Source organism: Lepus europaeus, chromosome 11 (assembly GCF_033115175.1).
Source record: "Lepus europaeus isolate LE1 chromosome 11, mLepTim1.pri, whole genome shotgun sequence".
Classification (NCBI taxonomy): Eukaryota; Metazoa; Chordata; class Mammalia; order Lagomorpha; family Leporidae; genus Lepus; species Lepus europaeus.
The window spans coordinates 84,410,012-84,430,598 of record NC_084837.1 but is presented as its reverse complement, the minus strand read 5'-3'; the positions used below and the strand labels follow the sequence as shown (position 1 = coordinate 84,430,598).

The 20,587-nt window shown below is 44.0% G+C and overlaps 1 protein-coding gene across 5 annotated transcripts in view; it reads right to left on the bottom strand.

Annotated features, from left to right (window-relative positions):
- The window catches only part of TLN2 (talin 2), a 481,872-nt gene that overhangs the window by 174,876 nt on the left and 286,409 nt on the right, over positions 1 to 20,587 (bottom strand). For all 5 annotated transcript variants that reach the window (XM_062206051.1, XM_062206049.1, XM_062206053.1 and 2 more), the window contains 2 exons: positions 18,435 to 18,577; positions 16,642 to 16,769 (listed from right to left, as the gene is read on the bottom strand). In XM_062206051.1, coding sequence (XP_062062035.1) covers positions 16,642 to 16,769; positions 18,435 to 18,577 — 271 coding nt within the window. The remainder of the gene's footprint in view (positions 1 to 16,641; positions 16,770 to 18,434; positions 18,578 to 20,587) is intronic.

The following is a 20,587-nucleotide window of genomic DNA, read 5'->3' as shown; positions in this document are numbered from 1 at the left end:
GCGGGTGCAGGGCCCAGACACTTGAGCCATCCTCCACTGCCTTCCTGGGCCACAGCAGAGAGCTGGCCTGGAAGAGGGGCAACCGGGACAGAATCCAGCGCCCCAACCAGGACTAGAACCTGGGGTGCCGGAGCCACAGGCGGAGGGCCAAGTGAGCCACGGTGCCGGCCTCTGACTAACTTTGAAAAGCAGTCTTTTGAGTATTCATCCCTGGTGGGGCACATCTTAAGAATAAAATGAATCAAAGATTTCATAGTAAAATATGGATATTTTAAAATTAACAGCATCTCTTCCTTCTTATAAGCACACACATATATGATTAAGATATTAAATTATATATAAGTGATTATGTTGGTTGTTAGAAACTAAAATTTTCTGTTTAAGAGATACAAGTAAATGTGAAGCAAGAAGACTTGAAAAAAGTACCACAATTCTCATCTGAACTGGAAAGACTGGCCTGGATGCAATTCATTTTATTTTCCTGAAAACATTTTCTATCTATGCTGTGGACAAGACCAAGAACGAGTACCAGCTGGTAGGACTCAGTCCCCACCCAGAGCCACGGCCAAGGGCTGTCTCAAACACCGTAGCTACCAACAGGAACCCAAAATCTTGGAGAAATGATGGCTTCCAGGTCTGGGGTAGGAAACATATCAGATGTTCCAGCATTTTAGGTTGAGGAAGCTAACACAGTGACACAGTGTCAAAGCATTCCCATGGGCCAAAAAGGAGACAATTTTAATGACTTTACATAAAAGGAAAACAAATTAATGAGCCCACTGCCCAGCTCCAACAACTACCAGCTCATGGCCAATCACTTGCTTCTCCGCCCACAGGCCCTGTCCTGGATTAATCGGAAGCCAATCCCAGATATCATACGGTTAATTTCATGTAATGGGATAATTTCAGCATCAGAAAAAGGATGAACATAGTATGTTAAAAACAGATACGTAAAATCCACACAGATTTTAAAAAAACTTTCAGGCATCACAGGTTACTATGGCACAAATGACACTGAAAAACCGATAAAGGGAAAGAAGCATTAATGCAGGCAATTGTATCTGCTGATGAGGCAAAGTGACAGCTAAATAAATACAGCAAGAATAATGGAAGCGCAGAACCATTGCTCCACAACTCTTAACACCATCAGAAGAGGAAAGCAAGTTTCAAAAGACACTGAAACCAAGAAATAAGCCGAAGGAGAACTATAACAGACGAGTTTGGCACCATCTAAACTCACTGGCCAGTTTTAGCATTAATGAAACTAGAAGAGGACTATTCTGGCCTCCTGACTGAACCAACAGCACCACCTAGGAAGTATTCTGGGCAACAACAAAACAGGACTATATGCTTGCATCTGAATTTAATTATGCCTCTAGATCTAATTACTAAGCTTTTACACAAAGAGGGAGAGAGGAACATGGTCAATGACACCATCAGATCTAGTCAGTCAGGCCCAAACACGGGCAACAGTATAAAAATAACCCGGGTTCCTGACAAATAAATGATCTGGTGGTGGTGGTGGTGGTGAGAGGACACAGTAATAAATGATACAAGGTTTAAGAAACATACCTAAAGCTACGGCAACAAAAACAGTACAGGACTGATTTAGACGTACAGATCAGTGGAAGAGAATTCAGGGTGCAGAATTTGTGGCCAACTGACCTTTGACAAGGACCCTAGGATAATCAGAGTGTTCATTTGTTCTTGTTCTTCTTCTTCTTTTTTTTTTCTGACAGACAGAGTGGACAGTGAGAGAGAGAGAGAGAGAGAGAAAGGTCTTCCTTTTTCCATTGGTTCACCCCACAATGGCCGCTGCGGCTGGCACACCACGCTGATCCAAAGCCAGGAGCCAGGTGCTTCTCCTGGTCTCCCATGCGGGTGCAGGGCCCAAGGACTTGGGCCATCCTCCACTGCCTTCCCGGGCCATAGCAGAGAGCTGGCCTGGAAGAGGGGCAACCGGGACAGAATCCGGCACCCTTACTGGGACTAGAACCCGGGGTGCCGGCGCCACAGGTGGAGGATTAGCCTATTGAGCCGCGGCGCTGGCCTTTCATTTTTTTTTTTTTTATTTAGTAAAAATAAATTTCCAACGTACAGTTTATGGATTACAATGGCTTCCCCCCCCCCATAATTTCCCTCCCCCTCACACCCCTCCCATCTCCCGCTCCCTCTCCCATTCCATTCACATCAAGATCCATTTTCAATTATCTTTATATACAGAAGATTCATTTGTTCTTAAAACAGTGATGCTGGGACAACTGAAGAGCCATGAAGCAGCAGCAGAAGAAGAGGAAGACAAAGAGAAGAGCGAGAGGAAGAGTGAGAGCGAGAGGATGCTGAAGAAGTTGGGCTCCTTACACCATACACTACAACTAACTCACAATGGATGAAATACATAACTGTAACACAACTTCATCAGAAAAATAACTATTTCTGAAACTATAAAATGCTCAGAAGAAAATACTGGAGTAAGAGTGAAACTGACACCTTGTGTTTGATTATCGTGTATAGCCCTTGTCTATATTCCTGCAAATCAGGATTTTTTACTTGTCAACACTATCTGTTCTGTAGCATTAAGCCTGTGATCATGAAGCAAACTGAAAGTATGTTATCATGAAAACTAAACAAAAAAGAAAGGCAGGAGGAGGGAGGGAAGCATCATTATACTCTCAGATTTGCACCCATGAAATACATGAAATCTGTTCTCTTTATATTAATATAAAATTAAAAAGTGAAAACACAGAGGCAATGTTTACTACTGTGGGCTAAGATATTTGAGACATGACCCCAAAAGCACATGCAGCAGAAGAAAAAAATAGAAAAAAATTGATTGCATCAAAATTATAAACTTTTGAAATGCAAGGGATGGCATCAAGAGAAAATAGAGCCCACAGAAAGAAAAATTTCCCTATTATGTATCTGATAAGGAATTGAATCCAGAATATATAAAAAATGCTTGCAATTGAATAAAAAGACAAATTAACCAGTTAAGTAAAAAGGACAGAAGATTTGAACCTACATTTCTCTGAAGACGGTAAATAAATGGCCAATAAGCACATGAAAATTAAGTTCAACAGCATTAGCCATTTCATTTGGGATCCACAAAGAAAAGTCATACCACAATACTCCTGTATATCCAGTAAGGCGGCTACAGTCAAAAAGGTGGACAACAACAAGTGCTGACAAAGGCATGGGGAAATGGAACCTCATGCACTGCACACCCAAACAAAAGCTTGTACACAAACATTCACAGCAGCTTTATTCATAATAGCTACAAGACAGAGGCAAATGTCATCAGCTGACCAGTGGGTAAATAAAATGTGGTTTGCCCATACCACGGGAAATTACTTAGTAATCTAAAGGAACTGCATAATGAAGTCTGGTCAACCTACAAACCACTTCTATTGACAAAAATTAAATATATTGTGGCTTCATTGCGAGATCTCAACTCAGTACACAGGAGGGATCTATCAGCCGAAACCTGGATTTATGGATAAGAATGAATGAAGAGAGAAAACACCATGACAGAAGGGGAAGCTAAGTCACAGACAAGTGAAGACTTAGCTGAGATCATGGGGGAGAGCTCAAGAGAGCCTCAGCCTGCCTGACCCGGAGTGGGTCCCGGCAGGACACAACTGAAACAATGAAGACTGCCGGTGGCCACCGCTGTGGGCCTGTGGACAGCAGCTCCTGTGCCATCAACAGAGACCTGGTGAGGGCGTAGGATGGGAAAAGCACCCCAAAGGGGCACCACAGCAAGCCCTTTCACAACAATCATTACTACTAGGAGACTGCCAGATGGCAGCCTGTGGTGGCCCGGCAGGGACAGAAGATGCTGGACACCTATGGCCAGAAAGCCCTGTGTGTTGCAACACGCACCCTCGCATTAAAACTCTGCAAAACACACCTGTCTGAACTGGCCACCCACCTTTTCTTCAGGAGACATAGTAAACAGCTTCCACAGGGACCCTCCAGGCATGGCATGAGGTGATTTGGTTTTGGGAATTTCAAGTATGTTAAATTATGGGATGTGTGTCTCTGTGCGTGCATGCATGCGTGTGGGGGTGCACTCAGTGTGCATTTCCCCAGTAAGTCTTCAAGGTGCATGGGGCTAGCAGAGGGGGAAGGAACAGGTAGCTGTCATCCCCCCAACTTTCCTGCAAAGCAGCTGTTGCAGCTCCATAGTTGTTTTCATCACCAATCCTGGGTTTGCAAGGCTCCGGAGCATCTAGGATGCGTGTGCAAGTGAAATCTTTCAGCTTCCCTGAGAAAATGGGTCAGATTGTTAAACTTGATTGGAAATTTTTTTTAATTAAGCAAGCACTGGCCAAGCACAGTTCCTCCCACTGGCTCCTTATAAAGTCCCACCTTAGGGGCTGGCACTGCGGCATAGCAGGTAAAGCTACTGCCTGCAATGCCAGCATCCCATATGGGCCCTGGTTCCAGTCCCGCAGCTTCTCCACTTCTGATGTAGCTCCCTGTTAATGGCCTGGGAAAGGAGCGTGGGCGACTTGGACGAGGGTCCTGGCCCCTGGCTTCAGCCTGGCCCGGCCCTGTTCATTGCAGCCATCTGAGGAATGAACCAGCAATAGAAGATCCCTCTGTGTGTCTGCCCCTCTCTCTCTGACTTTCAAAATAACTAAGTCCCATCTTAAAGAGAGCAATTACCTTAAAATGCTGCATTCAGATCTTACTTCTCCAAAACCAACTGCCAGCCTTTATTTTCTTTTTAAAAGGACTGTCCTATCTGAATGCATTGTTAATAACCCATCCTCCACTCCAACGTAAGGAGATCAATCCAGGCTCTTCTTACTCTCTAAGAGCCATGGGAGGTTGAAAGTGTGCAGCCAACAGACTCCTCTCTCATGAACCCTGACTCCTACACTGGCCCAGCTGGCTGTATGAGAACACTTCAAAAAGTTCATGGAAATGGTGATGAAAAGATGAGTTTATTTTGTTGCAAAAAAATTCTGAAGTCTATGCAGTATTAAGATACACATTTTCCATAAACTGGATATGCGTGGATCTCAAGTTTTTGTGTCACAGTAAGTCTATCTTTTAATTCCATTTTCCATGAACCTTTTGAAGCGCTCTCGTGTAGGACATGATTACTTAACATACTGAGAGGTGTAGGAACCGTGCTAAAGCAGTGTAAAAAGTGAGCTACCAAATGCTTCCTAATGGTAAATATTTACAAAGAGTTATTAGATGCGGGTGAGACAACTGCAAAACCTGAATAGAAAAAAAAAATTCACAAACAGCTCCAAATATTCTGTCCTGAGGCTGCCTCACCATTGTTTTTAACTAGTCTGTTCTATCTATCTGTTTATTTGACAGAATTAGAGGTTGAGGGGTAGGGAATCTTTCATCCACTGATTCTCCGAAGGACCACAACTTCATCTGGGTCTCCAATATGGATGGCAGGGGCTCAAGCACTTGGGCCATCTTCTGCTGCTTTTCTGGTGGCATTAGCAAGGAGCTGGATGGGAAGTAGAGTCCAGCTGCACCACTTCTGATCCACCTCCTTGCTAATGGGCCTGGGAAAGAAGAAGATGGCTAAGTGCTTAGGCCTCTGCACCCCTATGTGGGAGACCTGGATGAAGCTCCTGGCCCATTTCCATTTGTGGAGTAAACAAGTGGATGGAAAATCTTTCTAACGCTGCCTTTCAAGTAAATATAAAAAGTCTTAAAGAACAGAAGAAATGGGGGCACCTACTTGCATGGGATACTGGCATCGCAGGTAGCGCTTAACCCATGGAGCCACAATGCCAGACCCTAGATGATGTATTATTTGTGAGTCATACAAAACAGACACTGCAGAAACCCAACCAGTTTACTCACACAAAGTATCTTGGTCCTGCAACAAAAGAATGGCACATGAAGTTCCAGGTTCAAAGGTAAAATAAATGGTTTCTGAAAGGTACGTGGCACTTGCTATGACTCTACACTTTAAGCAACTTTTTGGATTAGCCAACCTAAAGTTCAAACCATTTCTTAAATGTTTTGACTGTTCCAGGTGCTTTGCATAAATAATAGATTAATTAAATCCTGACAATGACCCTAGAAAGAAAAAAATTCCATTTTATACATGGATAATGCAGCTCAATGACATAGAGTTGTCCAGAGTCCCAGCCCTCAAGTGAAGCCTCATCGGTGAGCTCCAAAGACGGTGGTGTGTGCACTGCACACCCTGGCCCTCTGAGGAATCCTTCAATCAAATGCCACCCCAGGTGATGAATATCTAAGACCCTCGCCACAGGAGGAGCCCCAGATATACTCGCTCACCTCAGGGAAACAGGGACCAGATGGTACAGTTGTACTATTAGAAATGCCTGAAATTGGCAGAATCAAGGAGGGCAAATTTAATAATTGACATGTCTGAAGGAGCAGGATCTGGAATCGAATCCAGATGTTCACAAAAACCTCGCTTCGTTTTAGGGAACAGTTGCTATCTTATGTCATGTATTTAAAATATGACATGTTTTGATATACAGAGTGAAAAAATTACTATAATCAACTAATGAACAAGCCTCTCCTCTCATGAAGTTACTTTTGTGGCAAAGGAAACTAAAATCTACTTCTAACCAATTTTCAGTGTAGGGCAGTAATAACATAGCCCCTGCGCTGTGTGGAGCTCCCAGACTTGGCCCACGTAACTCGGAGTCCGCACCCGTCGCACTCCACCCTCCCCCAGCTTCCTCTTCTACTCTTTTATTTTATTTATTTATTTTTGTAAAACTTACTTTCCATAAGTGAGATCATGCAGGGTTTAACTGCTATGCCTGGCTTATTTTCCTTGAGGACATAATACTCTCTAGGTTTCTCCAGCTTGGTACAAATGGCAGAATCTCCTTTCTGTAAGGCCGAGTCATGTTCCATGGTGTATAAAATAGAATCTCATTTTCTCAAATAAAATGTAGGCAACCTAATTCCCCAACAGGGGGCACAAACTTGTTTTCTGGTTTGGCAACAAGTTACAAGTACATAGGGAGGCAGCTATGGCCTGGGGCATGCTAACTGCCCCAAGTGGCCACCTTGTAGCAGCAAGACAGTGGGCAGGTCTTCACTGCTTTCAACTGTTTTAATGACCCGAAAAGCAGGATGAGCGCTACCGAAGAGTGCAACTATGAGATTGGAGATACCCACATATGAGATATCCACAAGGGATGCCCCCTCATTCAGGAGTGGTGAGGGAAGTCACAGGAACACACGAGGGAGGAAGCAGAACATCCACCCAGCAGCAGGCAGAGGCATGGAGGGGACAGAAGGCAGAGATGGACAGGGACCATGGCACCCGGTGAGCACCCAGGTTTCCTTCTCCAAACTTTGTTCATCGCCAGCTTCTCAAATCTGGGATCCCACAAGGTTCTCAAAGTGCGGTCCCAAGATCAGGAGCCCTGGCACCACCCAGGAATGTGGTACAAATGCTCCTTCACGGCTTTCTCACAACGTTGGGGAAACAGAGGCTCCGGCAGGAGGCCAGCTTTCAGGGAGCCTCTCTAAAGGTTCTGATGCAGACTGAAGTTGGGCAGCCACTGGGACAGGGGGTTGAAAGCTCAGACTACAGAACCAGACACACCTGGATTTCAATCCAGGCCTGTGTGACAGAGTACTGGTTAAATTCTGTTAACTGAAGCTGTAACAAAGGAGATACAGAGTTAGGAAATGCTTAGAGAAATAAAATGGCATGTATGTTTGTATATTACTCCATTGGGACCGCTATGAGAGAAGAAATTCCTTCTCACAGTTCTGGAGGCGGGGAAGTTCAAGATCAAGGTTCCAGCAGGTGTGATGCCTGGTGAGAGCTGCTTTCCCTGGAAGGGAAGGAAGCTGTGTCCTCGCAGGCACAAGAGGCAGAGGAGCCCAGCCAAATATGGCAAGCAGTCTCATTCACTTCTTAACCTTTAAAAGTTCACTTTTTATTTGAAAAGCAGAGAGCCAGAGAAAGATCTGCCATCCACTGGTTCACTCTCCAAATGCCTCCAACAGCCAGGACTGGGCCAGAAAGAAGCCAGTAGCTGGGAACCAAGACACAATCCAGATCTCCAGCATATGTGGAGGGAACCTTGTACTGGGAACCCCATTCTGGAGGGAGAAGCCCTCATGGCTTACTCACTTTCAAGGGCTCCACCTAGACGTCCAAACCACAGCACGTGCATCTGAAGACCTATCACAACAGACCTGTGGTCCTGAACCAATCCAAGTGATATGTGATGTCAGGACAGCTACTGCCCAGGAACTCGGCTCAAGGCTGCATAGATTCTGAGATCAAGGTTTCAAAGATCTAGAGTTTAATGGAGAGAGGAATGTGGGCATCAGGTGTAGGAGCTGTGCTGGGAGATGGTTATCCCCTGAGAGGAGGACACAGGACAGCATAGAACAGTAAGAAAACCACAGAGCAAAAAGGTATGCAAATGGCCTTTTTTACTGCATTCTACTTTGCATTTAGTGGAGGATGGTGCTGAGAAACAAGAGTTAAAAGAGCACTGATAAAGAAAATCCAAGCTGAGCCGCCTGCTTCACTGCTACTTTGAAGACAGAGAATCAACAGCCAAATTATCCTGACAAAAGCACGCAGAGGACCTACTCCAAAGGGGGAAGATGTGTTTGAACAGATGCCAAGCGAAAAACCAACTTGAGGCCTCCTACTGTGTCAAAAGCTTTGCTTGTTGACAGTAGAATTATCTTGAGTTTGTGGGGGAAAATTTCCAAGTCCACTCTAAATTCTTTCACAACAAAGATCCACAGCCTGGCTTGCTTTGTTTGCCTGGTAAAAGACTTCTGAAGAATACACACCAGGACTAAGGAGACACAATCATCAAGGGTGACAGTGGTTTCTTCTACAGGGGACCTGCCGGCCTGCACCCAACACTGGCCCATTTTTCCCCATAACATAGACAGATGGAACTTTTCTTCCGGCCTTCTTTACTTACTAGCTTTGCATTTGCCACATGTTATACACCCAACCTCAAGGCACACACACCTGGACTACTGCAACGGTCTTTTTCAAAGAAACATTAATTATTAGACATTTCAAATCACAGACAAGTCTATGCCTCATAACTTACAGGAACGTGCTTCAGAAAGGTCATGGAAAATGCCTATGATGAGAGAACTGTTCATGGCTTTCAATGCACCAAAATAAATTTATTTTCACTCCATTTTTTCCCATGAATTTTTCTGAAGTACTCAAGTGGATCTACTGCTGAGGAGAAATGCATGTTCACATGTGGCCACATTTGCCTTGTAACTGCCACCTTCCTCTATGGGAGAAACAGAGATGACAGGTCTAGCTAGAGTCCCACAGTCCTCTCTTTCTTGAAGTTACTGTCCATGGTTATTTTAATGTCTTCTAAAACAATAATGTATCCTGCTTCTCTTCATGTCAATATTTTTAAGGACAACAATTCCTGTTCTGCAATGTCTTGTCTTCCCTATAAGGAATGTTGGTGTTTTTATACTTTACACTCAGGCCCCTCTGACAGCCACAGAACATTATGCCCTTATTAAATTTGCATTTTCTGAATTATTTATTAGGATGATTATCTTTTTATATTTTTAGAAGCCAATTGAAATTTCTGCTGTGTAAAGTGCCTACTGATAGCCTCGTGATCTTTTTCTTGGAGGATTTTTTGCTTTTTAATTATCTTCTGGATATTAATTTGTTCTTAGTAGTATGCATTGCAAATATGTATTTTTTTTCTGATTTGGGATTCACTCTTGGTGATACCCTTTGCCTAATAAATAATTTTAATAAAGGTAGGCTCACCAAACCTCTGAACTACTTTATCGATGTATGCTAAAAAGATTTAATTACTTACCTTTAAAAAATTGTGATGGTTATAGGAATCCTCCATATATCTTCAATTAGCCTTGGCCATTCTTGAGTCTTGACTACTTCACATTGGTTTTTTAATAGCTTTATTAAGATAACCACACTGAGAATAGGTTTTCAAACTACCAAAGTGGGATTCTGATTGGAATGACATGGAATTCCAAGGAAAATTTAGGTAGAACTGCTCTATGTAAAAGAAGTTTCCTATTCATTCACACAGCAAAAATCACTCCATTTTTTCCAGACTTTCTTTTATGCTCTTCAATATATTTTCATATTTTTATCATTTTCTTGGTTAGATATTGGAGACTGTTGGACAGCTTCCCTACTAGCTAAATTAACACTTCTAGTTACTATCATAAAAGGTATCTCCTTTTTGCATTTACATTGTGTGACATATGGGAATACTACTTGCTATTACATATTGATCTTTTTCCCCCAGAGATCTTTCTTAAGTGGTGGTTCCAATTCTAATAAACTTCTCTACATACTGAATGGATTATCTATGTAGATAAACATCATCTGCAGCAAAGGCATTTTTGTTTCGTCAAGAATGATAGCATTTATCTCTTTTCCTTTGCTATTGCACTTGTTAGGATGTTCAGTATTGTGTGCGTAAGCAGCAATGGGAACCAGCATCCTTCTGGGCATTAAAAGGAATGTATCTGGGGCCCACGCTGTGGTGCAGTGGGTTAATACCCTGGCCCGAAGCACCGGTATCCCATATGGGTGCCGGTTCAAGACCCAGCTGCTCCACTTCTGATCTTTGCTATGGCCTGAGTCCTTGGGCCCCTGCACCCATGTGGAGGACCCGGAAGAAGCTCCTGGATCCTGGCTCCGGATCAGCACAGCTCTGGCCATTGCGGCCAACTGGGGAGTGAACCATCAGATGGAAGACACCCCCCACCTCTCCCCTCTCTGTGTAACTGACTTTCAAAGAAATAAATAAATCTTAAAAAAAAAAAGGAATGTATCTAATATCAGATTTTAATTGATACTTGTTATAAATATTGTTTAAAGATATTAACATGGACTCCTGGTAAGCCTTAAAGTTTTTTACCATCAAGATTATTTCATCATGTGGGCACGTGGCACAGTGGTGAAGCCAGTGCTTGGGATATTCCAGTGCCTGGGCTTGAGTCCTGGCTCAGTTCCCTAGTCCAGCCTCTTCATTTTTTTTTTTTTTTAAGATTCATTTATTTTTTGAAAGGTGGAATTATAGAGAGGCAGAGGCAGAAAGAGATGTCTTCCTTCCCCTGGTTCACTTCCCAAATGGCTGCAATGACCTGGGCTGAACCAAGCCAAAGCAAGGAGCCAGGAGCTTTATCCAGGTCTTCCACATGGGTGCAGAGTCCCAAGTACTTAGTCCATCTTCCACTGCTTTTTCAGGTACATTAGGAGGAAGTGGGATGAGAAGTGGAGCAGCTGGGATTCGAACTGGTGCCCATATGGGATGGCAGCATCGCTTTACGCATTACACCACAATGCCGGCCCCTCATCTTTAATCTTGACTCATACTTTGTTTGCTTTAAAGTATACTTAAATGTAGCTTCTCTGGCTTTAATTAGTAATTTCTTGGTACATCATTTTTTATGAGTTTGCTTTAAACTTTCCTCTGTCCTAAAATTCCAAGTGTATCAGACCTAGTGTACAGACCTAGACTTTCCAAAAATTCTATCCAATATGAGAAACTATGAAATGCTGGATTTGATTTACTTGTATTTGGTGTGATACTTAATGTACTTAGAAATACTTGCTTTATTTTGTGCATTCTATTGACCAAACTCTCCCACTCTGCTCCTACAATCCACCCTGAATAAGTAACTCTTACTTTAACAGTCAAATTTTCTCTATTTCTTCCCTGCTCTTCCTGCATTGGGCCAGAAGTTAGACTCTACCGCTCTTTGTTTTAAACAGTACTGAAAATCTTATTCAAGACAAAGTCTGGTTATCTTCATTTTCTTATAGAATCAGTTTCTATTTTCTTGGGCTTTCATCAACATTTTCCCAACAGTTTTATTATGAAACATGTCAAATACATTAAAACTAAAATCAACAAATTTGACAAGGAGTATCTATAGCCATCTCTGCAGTTCCCTTCAGTTTTACCCTACACTCTTAACTTAAGCTCTCAAGTTTGGATCAGTAACTCTTATTATCCCAGACTCTAAGGTCTACAGAAGGCTTTGGCTTTGGTCACTACCACTTTTCCATCATGTTTCTGAGACCCCTGAGAGTTACCCTTAATAGATTTGTTCTTACGGCTGTTTTAAGGATTCTCCTTCAGCATGGTATTCTATTATATCAATTTATTTGATCAAGATTGCTTCCTACCATTCTAAGAACAATTCCCTCCATCCCCACAGCCTGCACTGCAATGGTCAGCATCCCAAGGAGACCATCCTGCATTGAAAACTTGGTTAGAAGGATGAACTGTGTTGAACCAACTACAGCCATGACTTGGCTCTCCATAATAACCACTTCATATGTTTGCTGGCCACACAGGCTACAGACTCACAGATGGCAAGGAAACGGTGTGTAATAGCTCCCTTATGTATTCCCTGTCTCTGGAACAACAGGACACACATGCACATCCTCTGTGAATTAAAGAGAAACACTGGGCATGTTTTCTGCAAGCATTTGCTAAACACAGGAGAACATGAAGTAAATGCCTGATGTTAAATTATGCATTATTTCTATTTCATGCCCCAATAAAACATCCCTCGCCGGGACTCCAAGGATGTGACTGAGAAAAATGTCATGTAATGAAAGCACATCAAACTCAAATTGAGAGACCTGGCTTTCTTCTGGCTTCTAGCTCTACACAGCTCTGTGCTTTACTTCTGTCACCATCTCTCTCTAGCACCTATCTCTCTCATCTATAAAGTACATGGGATATATAAATAATCCTTAAATCCCTGAAACCTATTATTTTGGACTGCTTTTCATTATTCTAAATGAATACCTTTGCTAAGATAGTACTGGATCTAGAAATCATTGAAAAGCCTGAAGAAAATTGAAAAAGACTCTCATAAAAATATTCATATTCTGCAGACAGTTTAAAATGCTAAACAAATTTTGTAAAGATTAAAAAATATATACTCATTAAACATACCCCCATGTACTTTATTAGAACCTATGTCACTGAAATTTTGGTAACTGTACCTTCAACCTGTCTTTGTCACAAATTCAATCTCATGATCATTACTTTTTAATTAATCTTTTAAAATTTTTATTTGAAAGGCACAGAGATGGGGGGGAGAGGAGGGAGAGAGAGAGAGAGAGAGAGAAGCAGACAGAGACAGAGAGAAAGATAGAGAGAGAGAGAGAGAAAGAGAGAGAGAGAGAGAAAGAGATCTTTCATCCACTAGTTCAATCCCCAAATGCCCACAATAGCCAAGGCTGGGCCAGGCCAAAACCAGCAGCCCAAATTCGATCTAGATCTTGCATCGATGTGGCCAAATCCAACCACTTAAAATATCACCTACTGCCTTCCAGGAAGCTGGAAAAGAGAGCAGGGCCAGGACTTGAACTCAGACACTCCAATATGGGATATGGGCATCCCAAGCCATATCTTAACTGTGCACTAAATGCCCACCTCTCATTATTAATTCTTTATCCTCTCGATTGTTTGAGTGTCCCACATGAAAACCAGATGGGCAAAGACCTCAACACAGCAAAATAGAGCCTAGTCAGTCACCAGGCACAGGCCGGGCAGAATCAGGATCTAATCACATAACTTGCAAATCAGGGAAAGGTGGCCTAGCTATTTTGTTTTAATTAAGAAGGGACTTATATCCTCAGGAAATTTTACCTGTACCACATAAGCAAGAACATACACAATTAACTATCTACATTAAATGAAAATGTCTCATTACCTAGACTAGATATGGTCTAATTAAAAAGTAAATCAAATTCAGACGGAAAACTAATTGCCACCAGGCATAACACACTTATTTTAATTTGGAATCTAAGAAAGGGTACATGTACCACTGGAGGCATGAGCTTTACAATATAATCATAGGAAAAGAAAACTGGCTCAATATAATTGCTTAACTTCCACTACCTCAGTTTATGAAGAGAAGCATATTTTTAGTGGAGTGTGAGTACAGAGCACTCAGTAGAACCATAAATTGCAGTACACGCCATTCAGAAGACCAATGCCAAGGCACTGATTATTAGATTGTAATCTTGACACAAGCAGTTAGCAATACAGTAACATCACCAGGAATTGGCTGGCGCACCGAGGACACTAGCAAAGAGAGCAAAGGACCTTGTATTGACATTTTTAAGTGCATCCCTAATTCTGCTGCAGATTAGAAAACCAATCAAAGGGGCAGCTTGGCCCTGGAAGCAGGAATGCCTTTGAAAATGCTAGAGCCACATGAGAAACCAGAGCTATTTACAGAGCGACTCTACCTGTGAACACGCCACTTGCCCTCTCTGCACTGCTTCTGGATCCCATAAAACACCGCTTTCTTCATCCCCAAGTGGACCCTGAGAAGCAGCTCCCCCAGTGATCTGAAGAAAAGGCACTAACAGAGCGACAGCATCAGTCAGACACCCAGCGAATGGCACTACGCGGATCTCCTTCCCACAGGACGCCACATCAGGTTACCGCTATGCAAGGTTAAAAACAGGTCTTAATTTCATTTAAATGTGGCTTATCATCCTTCCCTCTATTTTTTCCCTCTTCTTCATCAATCACTTGAGAAACATGAAACAAACAAGGTCTACTTAATGAGGTCTAATTAGTTCTTGGTGTTCTGTCCATCACTTTCTGTGGTCATTATCCTCAGTGTAGAACACGAGAACATGGAAACTAATCAAAGAACGTGTGCACATGGCCTTTGGTAAGGTGTCTTATCAGAAAGGCAAGCTCCAGGGACTCCTGCAGAAGGCAGCCCGACCAGGCAGGGAGACACACATCTGAGGAACACTTGGCCGGATGTCACATTTGAAGAACACATTGCAAAGTAAGGGACAGAAAATGTTTAAAGCCATTCTCAGGTCACTATACGGTAGAAGAGAAGACAACACATCACTTTGGAAAGGCTCCCTGGTATCTGTCAGTCCAAGAGCATTTTAAGCAACCAGGATCTGAACCAGCAGCATGTTGGACAGGCAGTCTCTGCCACCACGAGAAATACCAGGTTTCCCTCTTACTCAGTGGTATAGATTGGACCCAATGATCTCCAACAAAGTGAAACAGAGGTCAAGGAAAAATACCATTTCATTACACTCTTTCCTCAAAACACTAGAACTCAATGCAACAGGTGACCTCACGCCAGGTAGCAGCATATCCTCCAGGAGAGCTCAGATGCCCCCACAGCCAGTGGACATCCAGAGCTCAGACACCCACGGCCAGTGGACATCCAGAGCACAGACGCTTCATGGCCAGTGGACATTCAGAGCGCAGACGCTCCCATGGCCAGTGGACATCCACAGCGCAGATGCTCCCATGGCCAGTGGACATCCAGAGCACAGACTCTCCCACGGCCAGAGGACATCCAGAGCACAGATGCTCCCACGGCCAGTGGACATCCACATCTGGGATCCACTTCCAACCTCTAGAGGTAACACTCCAGGGAAGAGCATGTGATTGACCATGGGAGATTCTTGTGGGGGGAAGAGCCTGCTGTTGAACATGGGGAGATTCTATATGGTTCTAAGGTGATTTTTTTTTCTTACCCAAAGGTTTCATTCACAGTGAGAGCTACCAGAAGGGAAACAGGGTGAGTGTGGGTTCTAAAGATGATGAAAAGGAATATTACCAGACCAAGATATTTCTATTAAACCCTTGGAAAATTCCCAATGGACAAGAGGCATATGTCAGCCAATGGCAGCATGTATGCGGCTGGGGCACCACGCGGGGCATCTCCAGGAAACCCAACTTTAACACCCACTTTATGTGCAGCCCTGGTAAATCCATATGGCGAACTTTCTCTTGAATCACAGAATTTGCAACCAGGAAAAAACCCATCATCTTCTACTTTGTAACAGAGAATTAAGGCTAACTGGGTGAAGAAGAGCCCAAGTATTTCACTTGTACATCATATTTTCACAGCAACAAAGAACAGATTCCAAAGTTAAAGGAAACTGAAGAAGAAATGAAAGGGACAGGGGACAGGGTTTGGTCTACCACGAAGGAGGAATTTCATATGGATGGAAGAGGAAGCGAGTGAGCTCCTCGATTCCACAGATATCCCAGGAGAGGAGACAAAGCGTGGAAGGGTGCAGAGAATGTCACATGTGGCAGGATGACCCTGACAGTGACACTCACTCTGCATTCCAGGGCTGCTTGCTTTCTGTAAGGTCCACATGTTTGATCATGTACTTAATTGAGTACAAGCTATGACTCTCTCAACGAATGAAATTTGCGTGCACATTTTGAGTATCTAGCTCAAAAATAAGGGGCCCACATTGTGGGCGGAGCAGGTTAAGCTGCAGCCTCCGATGATGGCATCTGATATAAGTTCTGGTTTGAGTCCTAGCTGCTCCACTTCCAATCTAGCTCCCTGATAATGAGATTTGGAAAGCAGAGGAAGATAGTCCAAATAGTTGGGCCCCTGCCACCAACATAGGAGACCTGGATGGAGTTTCAGGCTCTTGGCTTTGGCCTGGCCCGGCTCTGGCTGTTGTGGCCATTTGGGAGTGAACCAGCGGATGAAAGATGTCTGTCTGTCTCTATCTCATCCTCTGTCTCTGTAACACTTTCCAAAAAAATATTTAAAAAAAAAAATCAAACAGATGAAAGGAAAAGAACAGGAGAAAAGAGCAAAGCAAAACCAAAGGTCATTTACTCCAAGAATCCGGGCTTGTGTTTATGCTCCACATGAGGTCCAAACTGTATCTGGGCTTGAAATCCACCAAACTCGCAAGCTTTCTCGAAGGAGACAGGGTGGGAGCCATTCAGGATGTCATCTCGAGCCTGAAACATAAAAGGGGGAAGAAGCATCAGGGGCTTGGGGCATATTTGTCCTCATGGACACATTTCCTGTGCCTGAGCACCAGTTCTCCCTGAGGCATGGACAGGCGCCAGCCGGCCCACAGTGACTCAGCTAGGATGCTGCAGGTAAATGGATCACAGCAGAATTAAGGCAAAAGGAAAGGAAGCCTGGTCCCAAATGGCCTACAGATGGGACGCAGGGAGGAGGGGTCTGGTTTATCAAAAGCAGAGCTAGACAAGAAGCTAGGAGATAGAAGCCATGACATCAACTAAAGGGAAAAAGGAAAATCCTGGGAAATGGTGGGACTCAGGCCACGATAGAAATATAATGTACGAGGTATGCTCAGAAAGAGCAAAGTCAGCAGAAAAAAAAAAAAACCCTAAAAGCAAAATAAACCCGACATCCATTCCAGAAAAATATTAACATTAATTCAGAGACAGACACATGGATACACATAGGGAGACAAGAATTCAAGACTCAAGATGCTTAGGGGACAAGGGAGGCAAATGCACAGTCCTCAGATGGGGTGCTGGAGGTTGCCAAGCCCTCCTCCCAGTTCCCAATCCATCCCTGCTGTTGCTACTCATCCATCTTTTTCCCAAGGTTCCTTTCTGTAGTTCAACCACCCCCAGACCACCCTGAAATACACACTCTTGGCTATCTAAGAACTAAGCATTGTCTGAGTATCCCTCTTCCTCCTAGCTTCTCAACCCCTCCCTGCCTCTCCCCCTTTCCATGCTGTTCTTCCGCCTGCTAGCTCAGGAGTCAGCAAACTTTCCCTCTAAAAGGTCAAAGAAAAAATGTTTCAGACCTCCAGGGCCACGGAGTCTACACTGCAACTCCTGGACTCTGCAACTGGAGCTTGAGAGCAGCCACAAAAACACATCAACAACTATGTAACGTAACAAGCTTACCACTAGGGAAGACTGAAATGAATGAGTTGTTCCAATAAAACTGTTTGCATACACAGGCAGAGGGCGTGGCTACAGTTTGCTGATCCTGCATTATTTTTATGGGCAGACAGACAAATGGAAGGAGAGGAAAGGGAAGAGAGGAAAGGAAAGGATATAAGGAAAGTATCAAGGTGGGAAAAAGAGGGATGCTGTTTCCCTTGAGTAAACAAATATTCAGGACAATTGTGTGCAAAATCCACATCTTTCACAGGGAGCAATTGCCATGCAGATATATTAAGTGAATCATCTGGGGTTCAGCAATTAGTTAAAAGTAAATATATCAAGGTTTCCTGAGAGGTGATCTTTCAGTAAGTGAGTGGTACTTACTTTCTGACCAATATCCTCTTGTATTCTAAGATGCTAGCCAAGAAAGCTTTAGTGTAATGGTGAACCACTTCAATGTCACACAATTGTCTCTCAAGGCCAGGCAGAGAGAGCACTGGCCCTGGGCCCTGACCTGGGAAGCTAAGGGGAGGACAAGAGACGGCCTGCTCTGGACGGCCAGCGGCTGTTGTCCACTAGCAACCTGCAGCAGAACCAAAACACAAACGAGGAACCCTGGGCAGCACCTGCTGCGAACTGGACACCACAGATGTGACAAAAGCCAGAGCTGGGCTCCTCCTGTCCACAAGCCACAGCCAGGCACTTCCTGAGCCGTCACCCACCTCAGCACACGAGCAAGAAGTGCCGTACCTGAACATACAGCAAGTTGAGCTGCACGGGGTCTCTGGAATCTACGTTCTGATCGGAGTAAAAGAACTTCCGTCTCAGCAGCAACGTTTCGTTTTCATCTACTCCTTGTTCTCTGAATGTTCGGCTGTGATCCAGCCAGTTTACTGCAACACAAGACACAGAACTGTGTTCATTTTCCCTCTTAATTAAAGGGGTTTTAACAAAACAGCAATGAATGCAGATGCAGAGTGACTGCTTACATCAGAGCTGTGCTTTTCAAATAAGATTGATCAAAAGGGAAACGAAGGAAAAAAGTTCAAGTCATCTCTACAGTTGGCTGAAGCGCTACAATGAATCTGTAACATGGGCCTTCCCAGGGGGTGGGGTAGGGGAGGGAGTAAGGACATCGGGGCTTTGTACTAAAAACAGATACAGGGTCCTCTTTGAAATCAACAGTAGATACTTTAGGGAGCAGGCCTTGTGGAACAGTGGGTTAAGCCACTGCTAGGGATGTCGACATGCCACTTCAGAGTACTGGTTCCAGACCAAGCTCCTCTGCTTCCAATCCAGCTTCCTGCTATTGTACCTGGGAAGGCAGTGGATGACGTCCTAAGTAGCAGGGTACCTGTAACCCACGTGGGAGACCCAGCTGGAGTTCCCAGCTCCTGGTTTTGTCCTGGCCCAGCCCTGGCCATTGCAGGCATTTGGGGAGGAAACCAGTGGATGGAAAAATCTCAGTCTCCCCTTCTCTGTCACTCTCTACCTTCTAGATAGATAGATAGATAGATAGATAGATGATAGATACTTTTTAAAAAAATGAATAGAGACTTCAGTCACATCAAGTGAAGTCATTTAGAGACACTGAGCAGAATGAGTCACCTATGACCCCAATGAGAAGGGAGGAAGAAAAAGTAAATTAGGGAGGTGCTGGGGGAGACGGAATACAAAGGGCGGGGATGGCAGAACCCTGTCTGCACCCAGTGTGAGTCCCACCCACCCTGAGCACCTGTCCTCCCATGTAGGTGCGTGGGAACTGGTCACAATCCTCTGCACACTGCACAGCTGCTCACCTGCCCTCCTCTCCAGGCCCGACCCCTGGGCTGTGGATGAGTGTTTGCACCCAGCCTCTGTAAACTGTCAGCAAGTGCAGCACAAGGAACGTGAACCATGGACCTCACCACAAACACATGAATGACTCTCGGGGCTCAACTGGAAATGCAATAGGGCAGAAATAACAGGGGTAAGGAGAGGGTCAGGGGAAGGACAGCCCCATAAAGAGCTATAAACAGGACATTCAAGGCGTTCACCAGTGAGGGCCAGGCAGCAAGGTGCATACGGCATGGAATGCGGGGACATGTAGGGTTACACAATGGCTTTTCCATAGAGACAAAGTGGGGCTGTACAATGTGACCTTTCTGTACTAGAATGACATCGCCATGTTTAACTGCTATGGAAATTCTGAATCTAGGCCATGGACATCTATGACTATTATTACCACTCACCCCTCATCTCTGCCAAAGGCAACCAGACACAACTTGCTCATGGAAGCACACACCACCATTGTGCCATCTTTATAAAAAGACACATGGGAGGGGCCAGCATTCTGGCACAGTGGGTTAAGTTGATATCTACAACACTGGCATCCATATCAGAGTGCCAGCTGGAGTCCCAGTTGCTCTGCTTCTAATCTAGCTCCCTGCTAATGTGCCTGGGGAAGCAGGAGAAGATGGCCCCAATGCTTGGGACCCTGCCACACTCACGGGAGACCAGAATGGAGTTCCAGGCTCCTGGCTTTGACTTGGTGTAGCCCTGGCTATTGTGGGCATTTGGGGATTGAACCAGTGAACAGAAAATCTCTCTCTGTCCCTCCTTCTCTGTGTCACTCTTACTTTCAAATACATAAATTTTTAAAAAAGAGATAAAACTCAGATACACCTGAAGCTAACCATGGTTCCAGATCTGAGGAATTAAAAGGACTGAGAAACATGTTAAATGACAACATAGGTATGCAATCCATAAAATCCATACTGCTGTGGGAAATGGGATACAATTCACAATCTAGAGTCTTACACACACAGAATGGCAAGGCAAGAAAATAAAAGGAACCAGACTCTACTCAGTTAAGTGTAAAATGCCCTACTTTGTTCCCAGTTGAAAATATCAAAAATATTTTA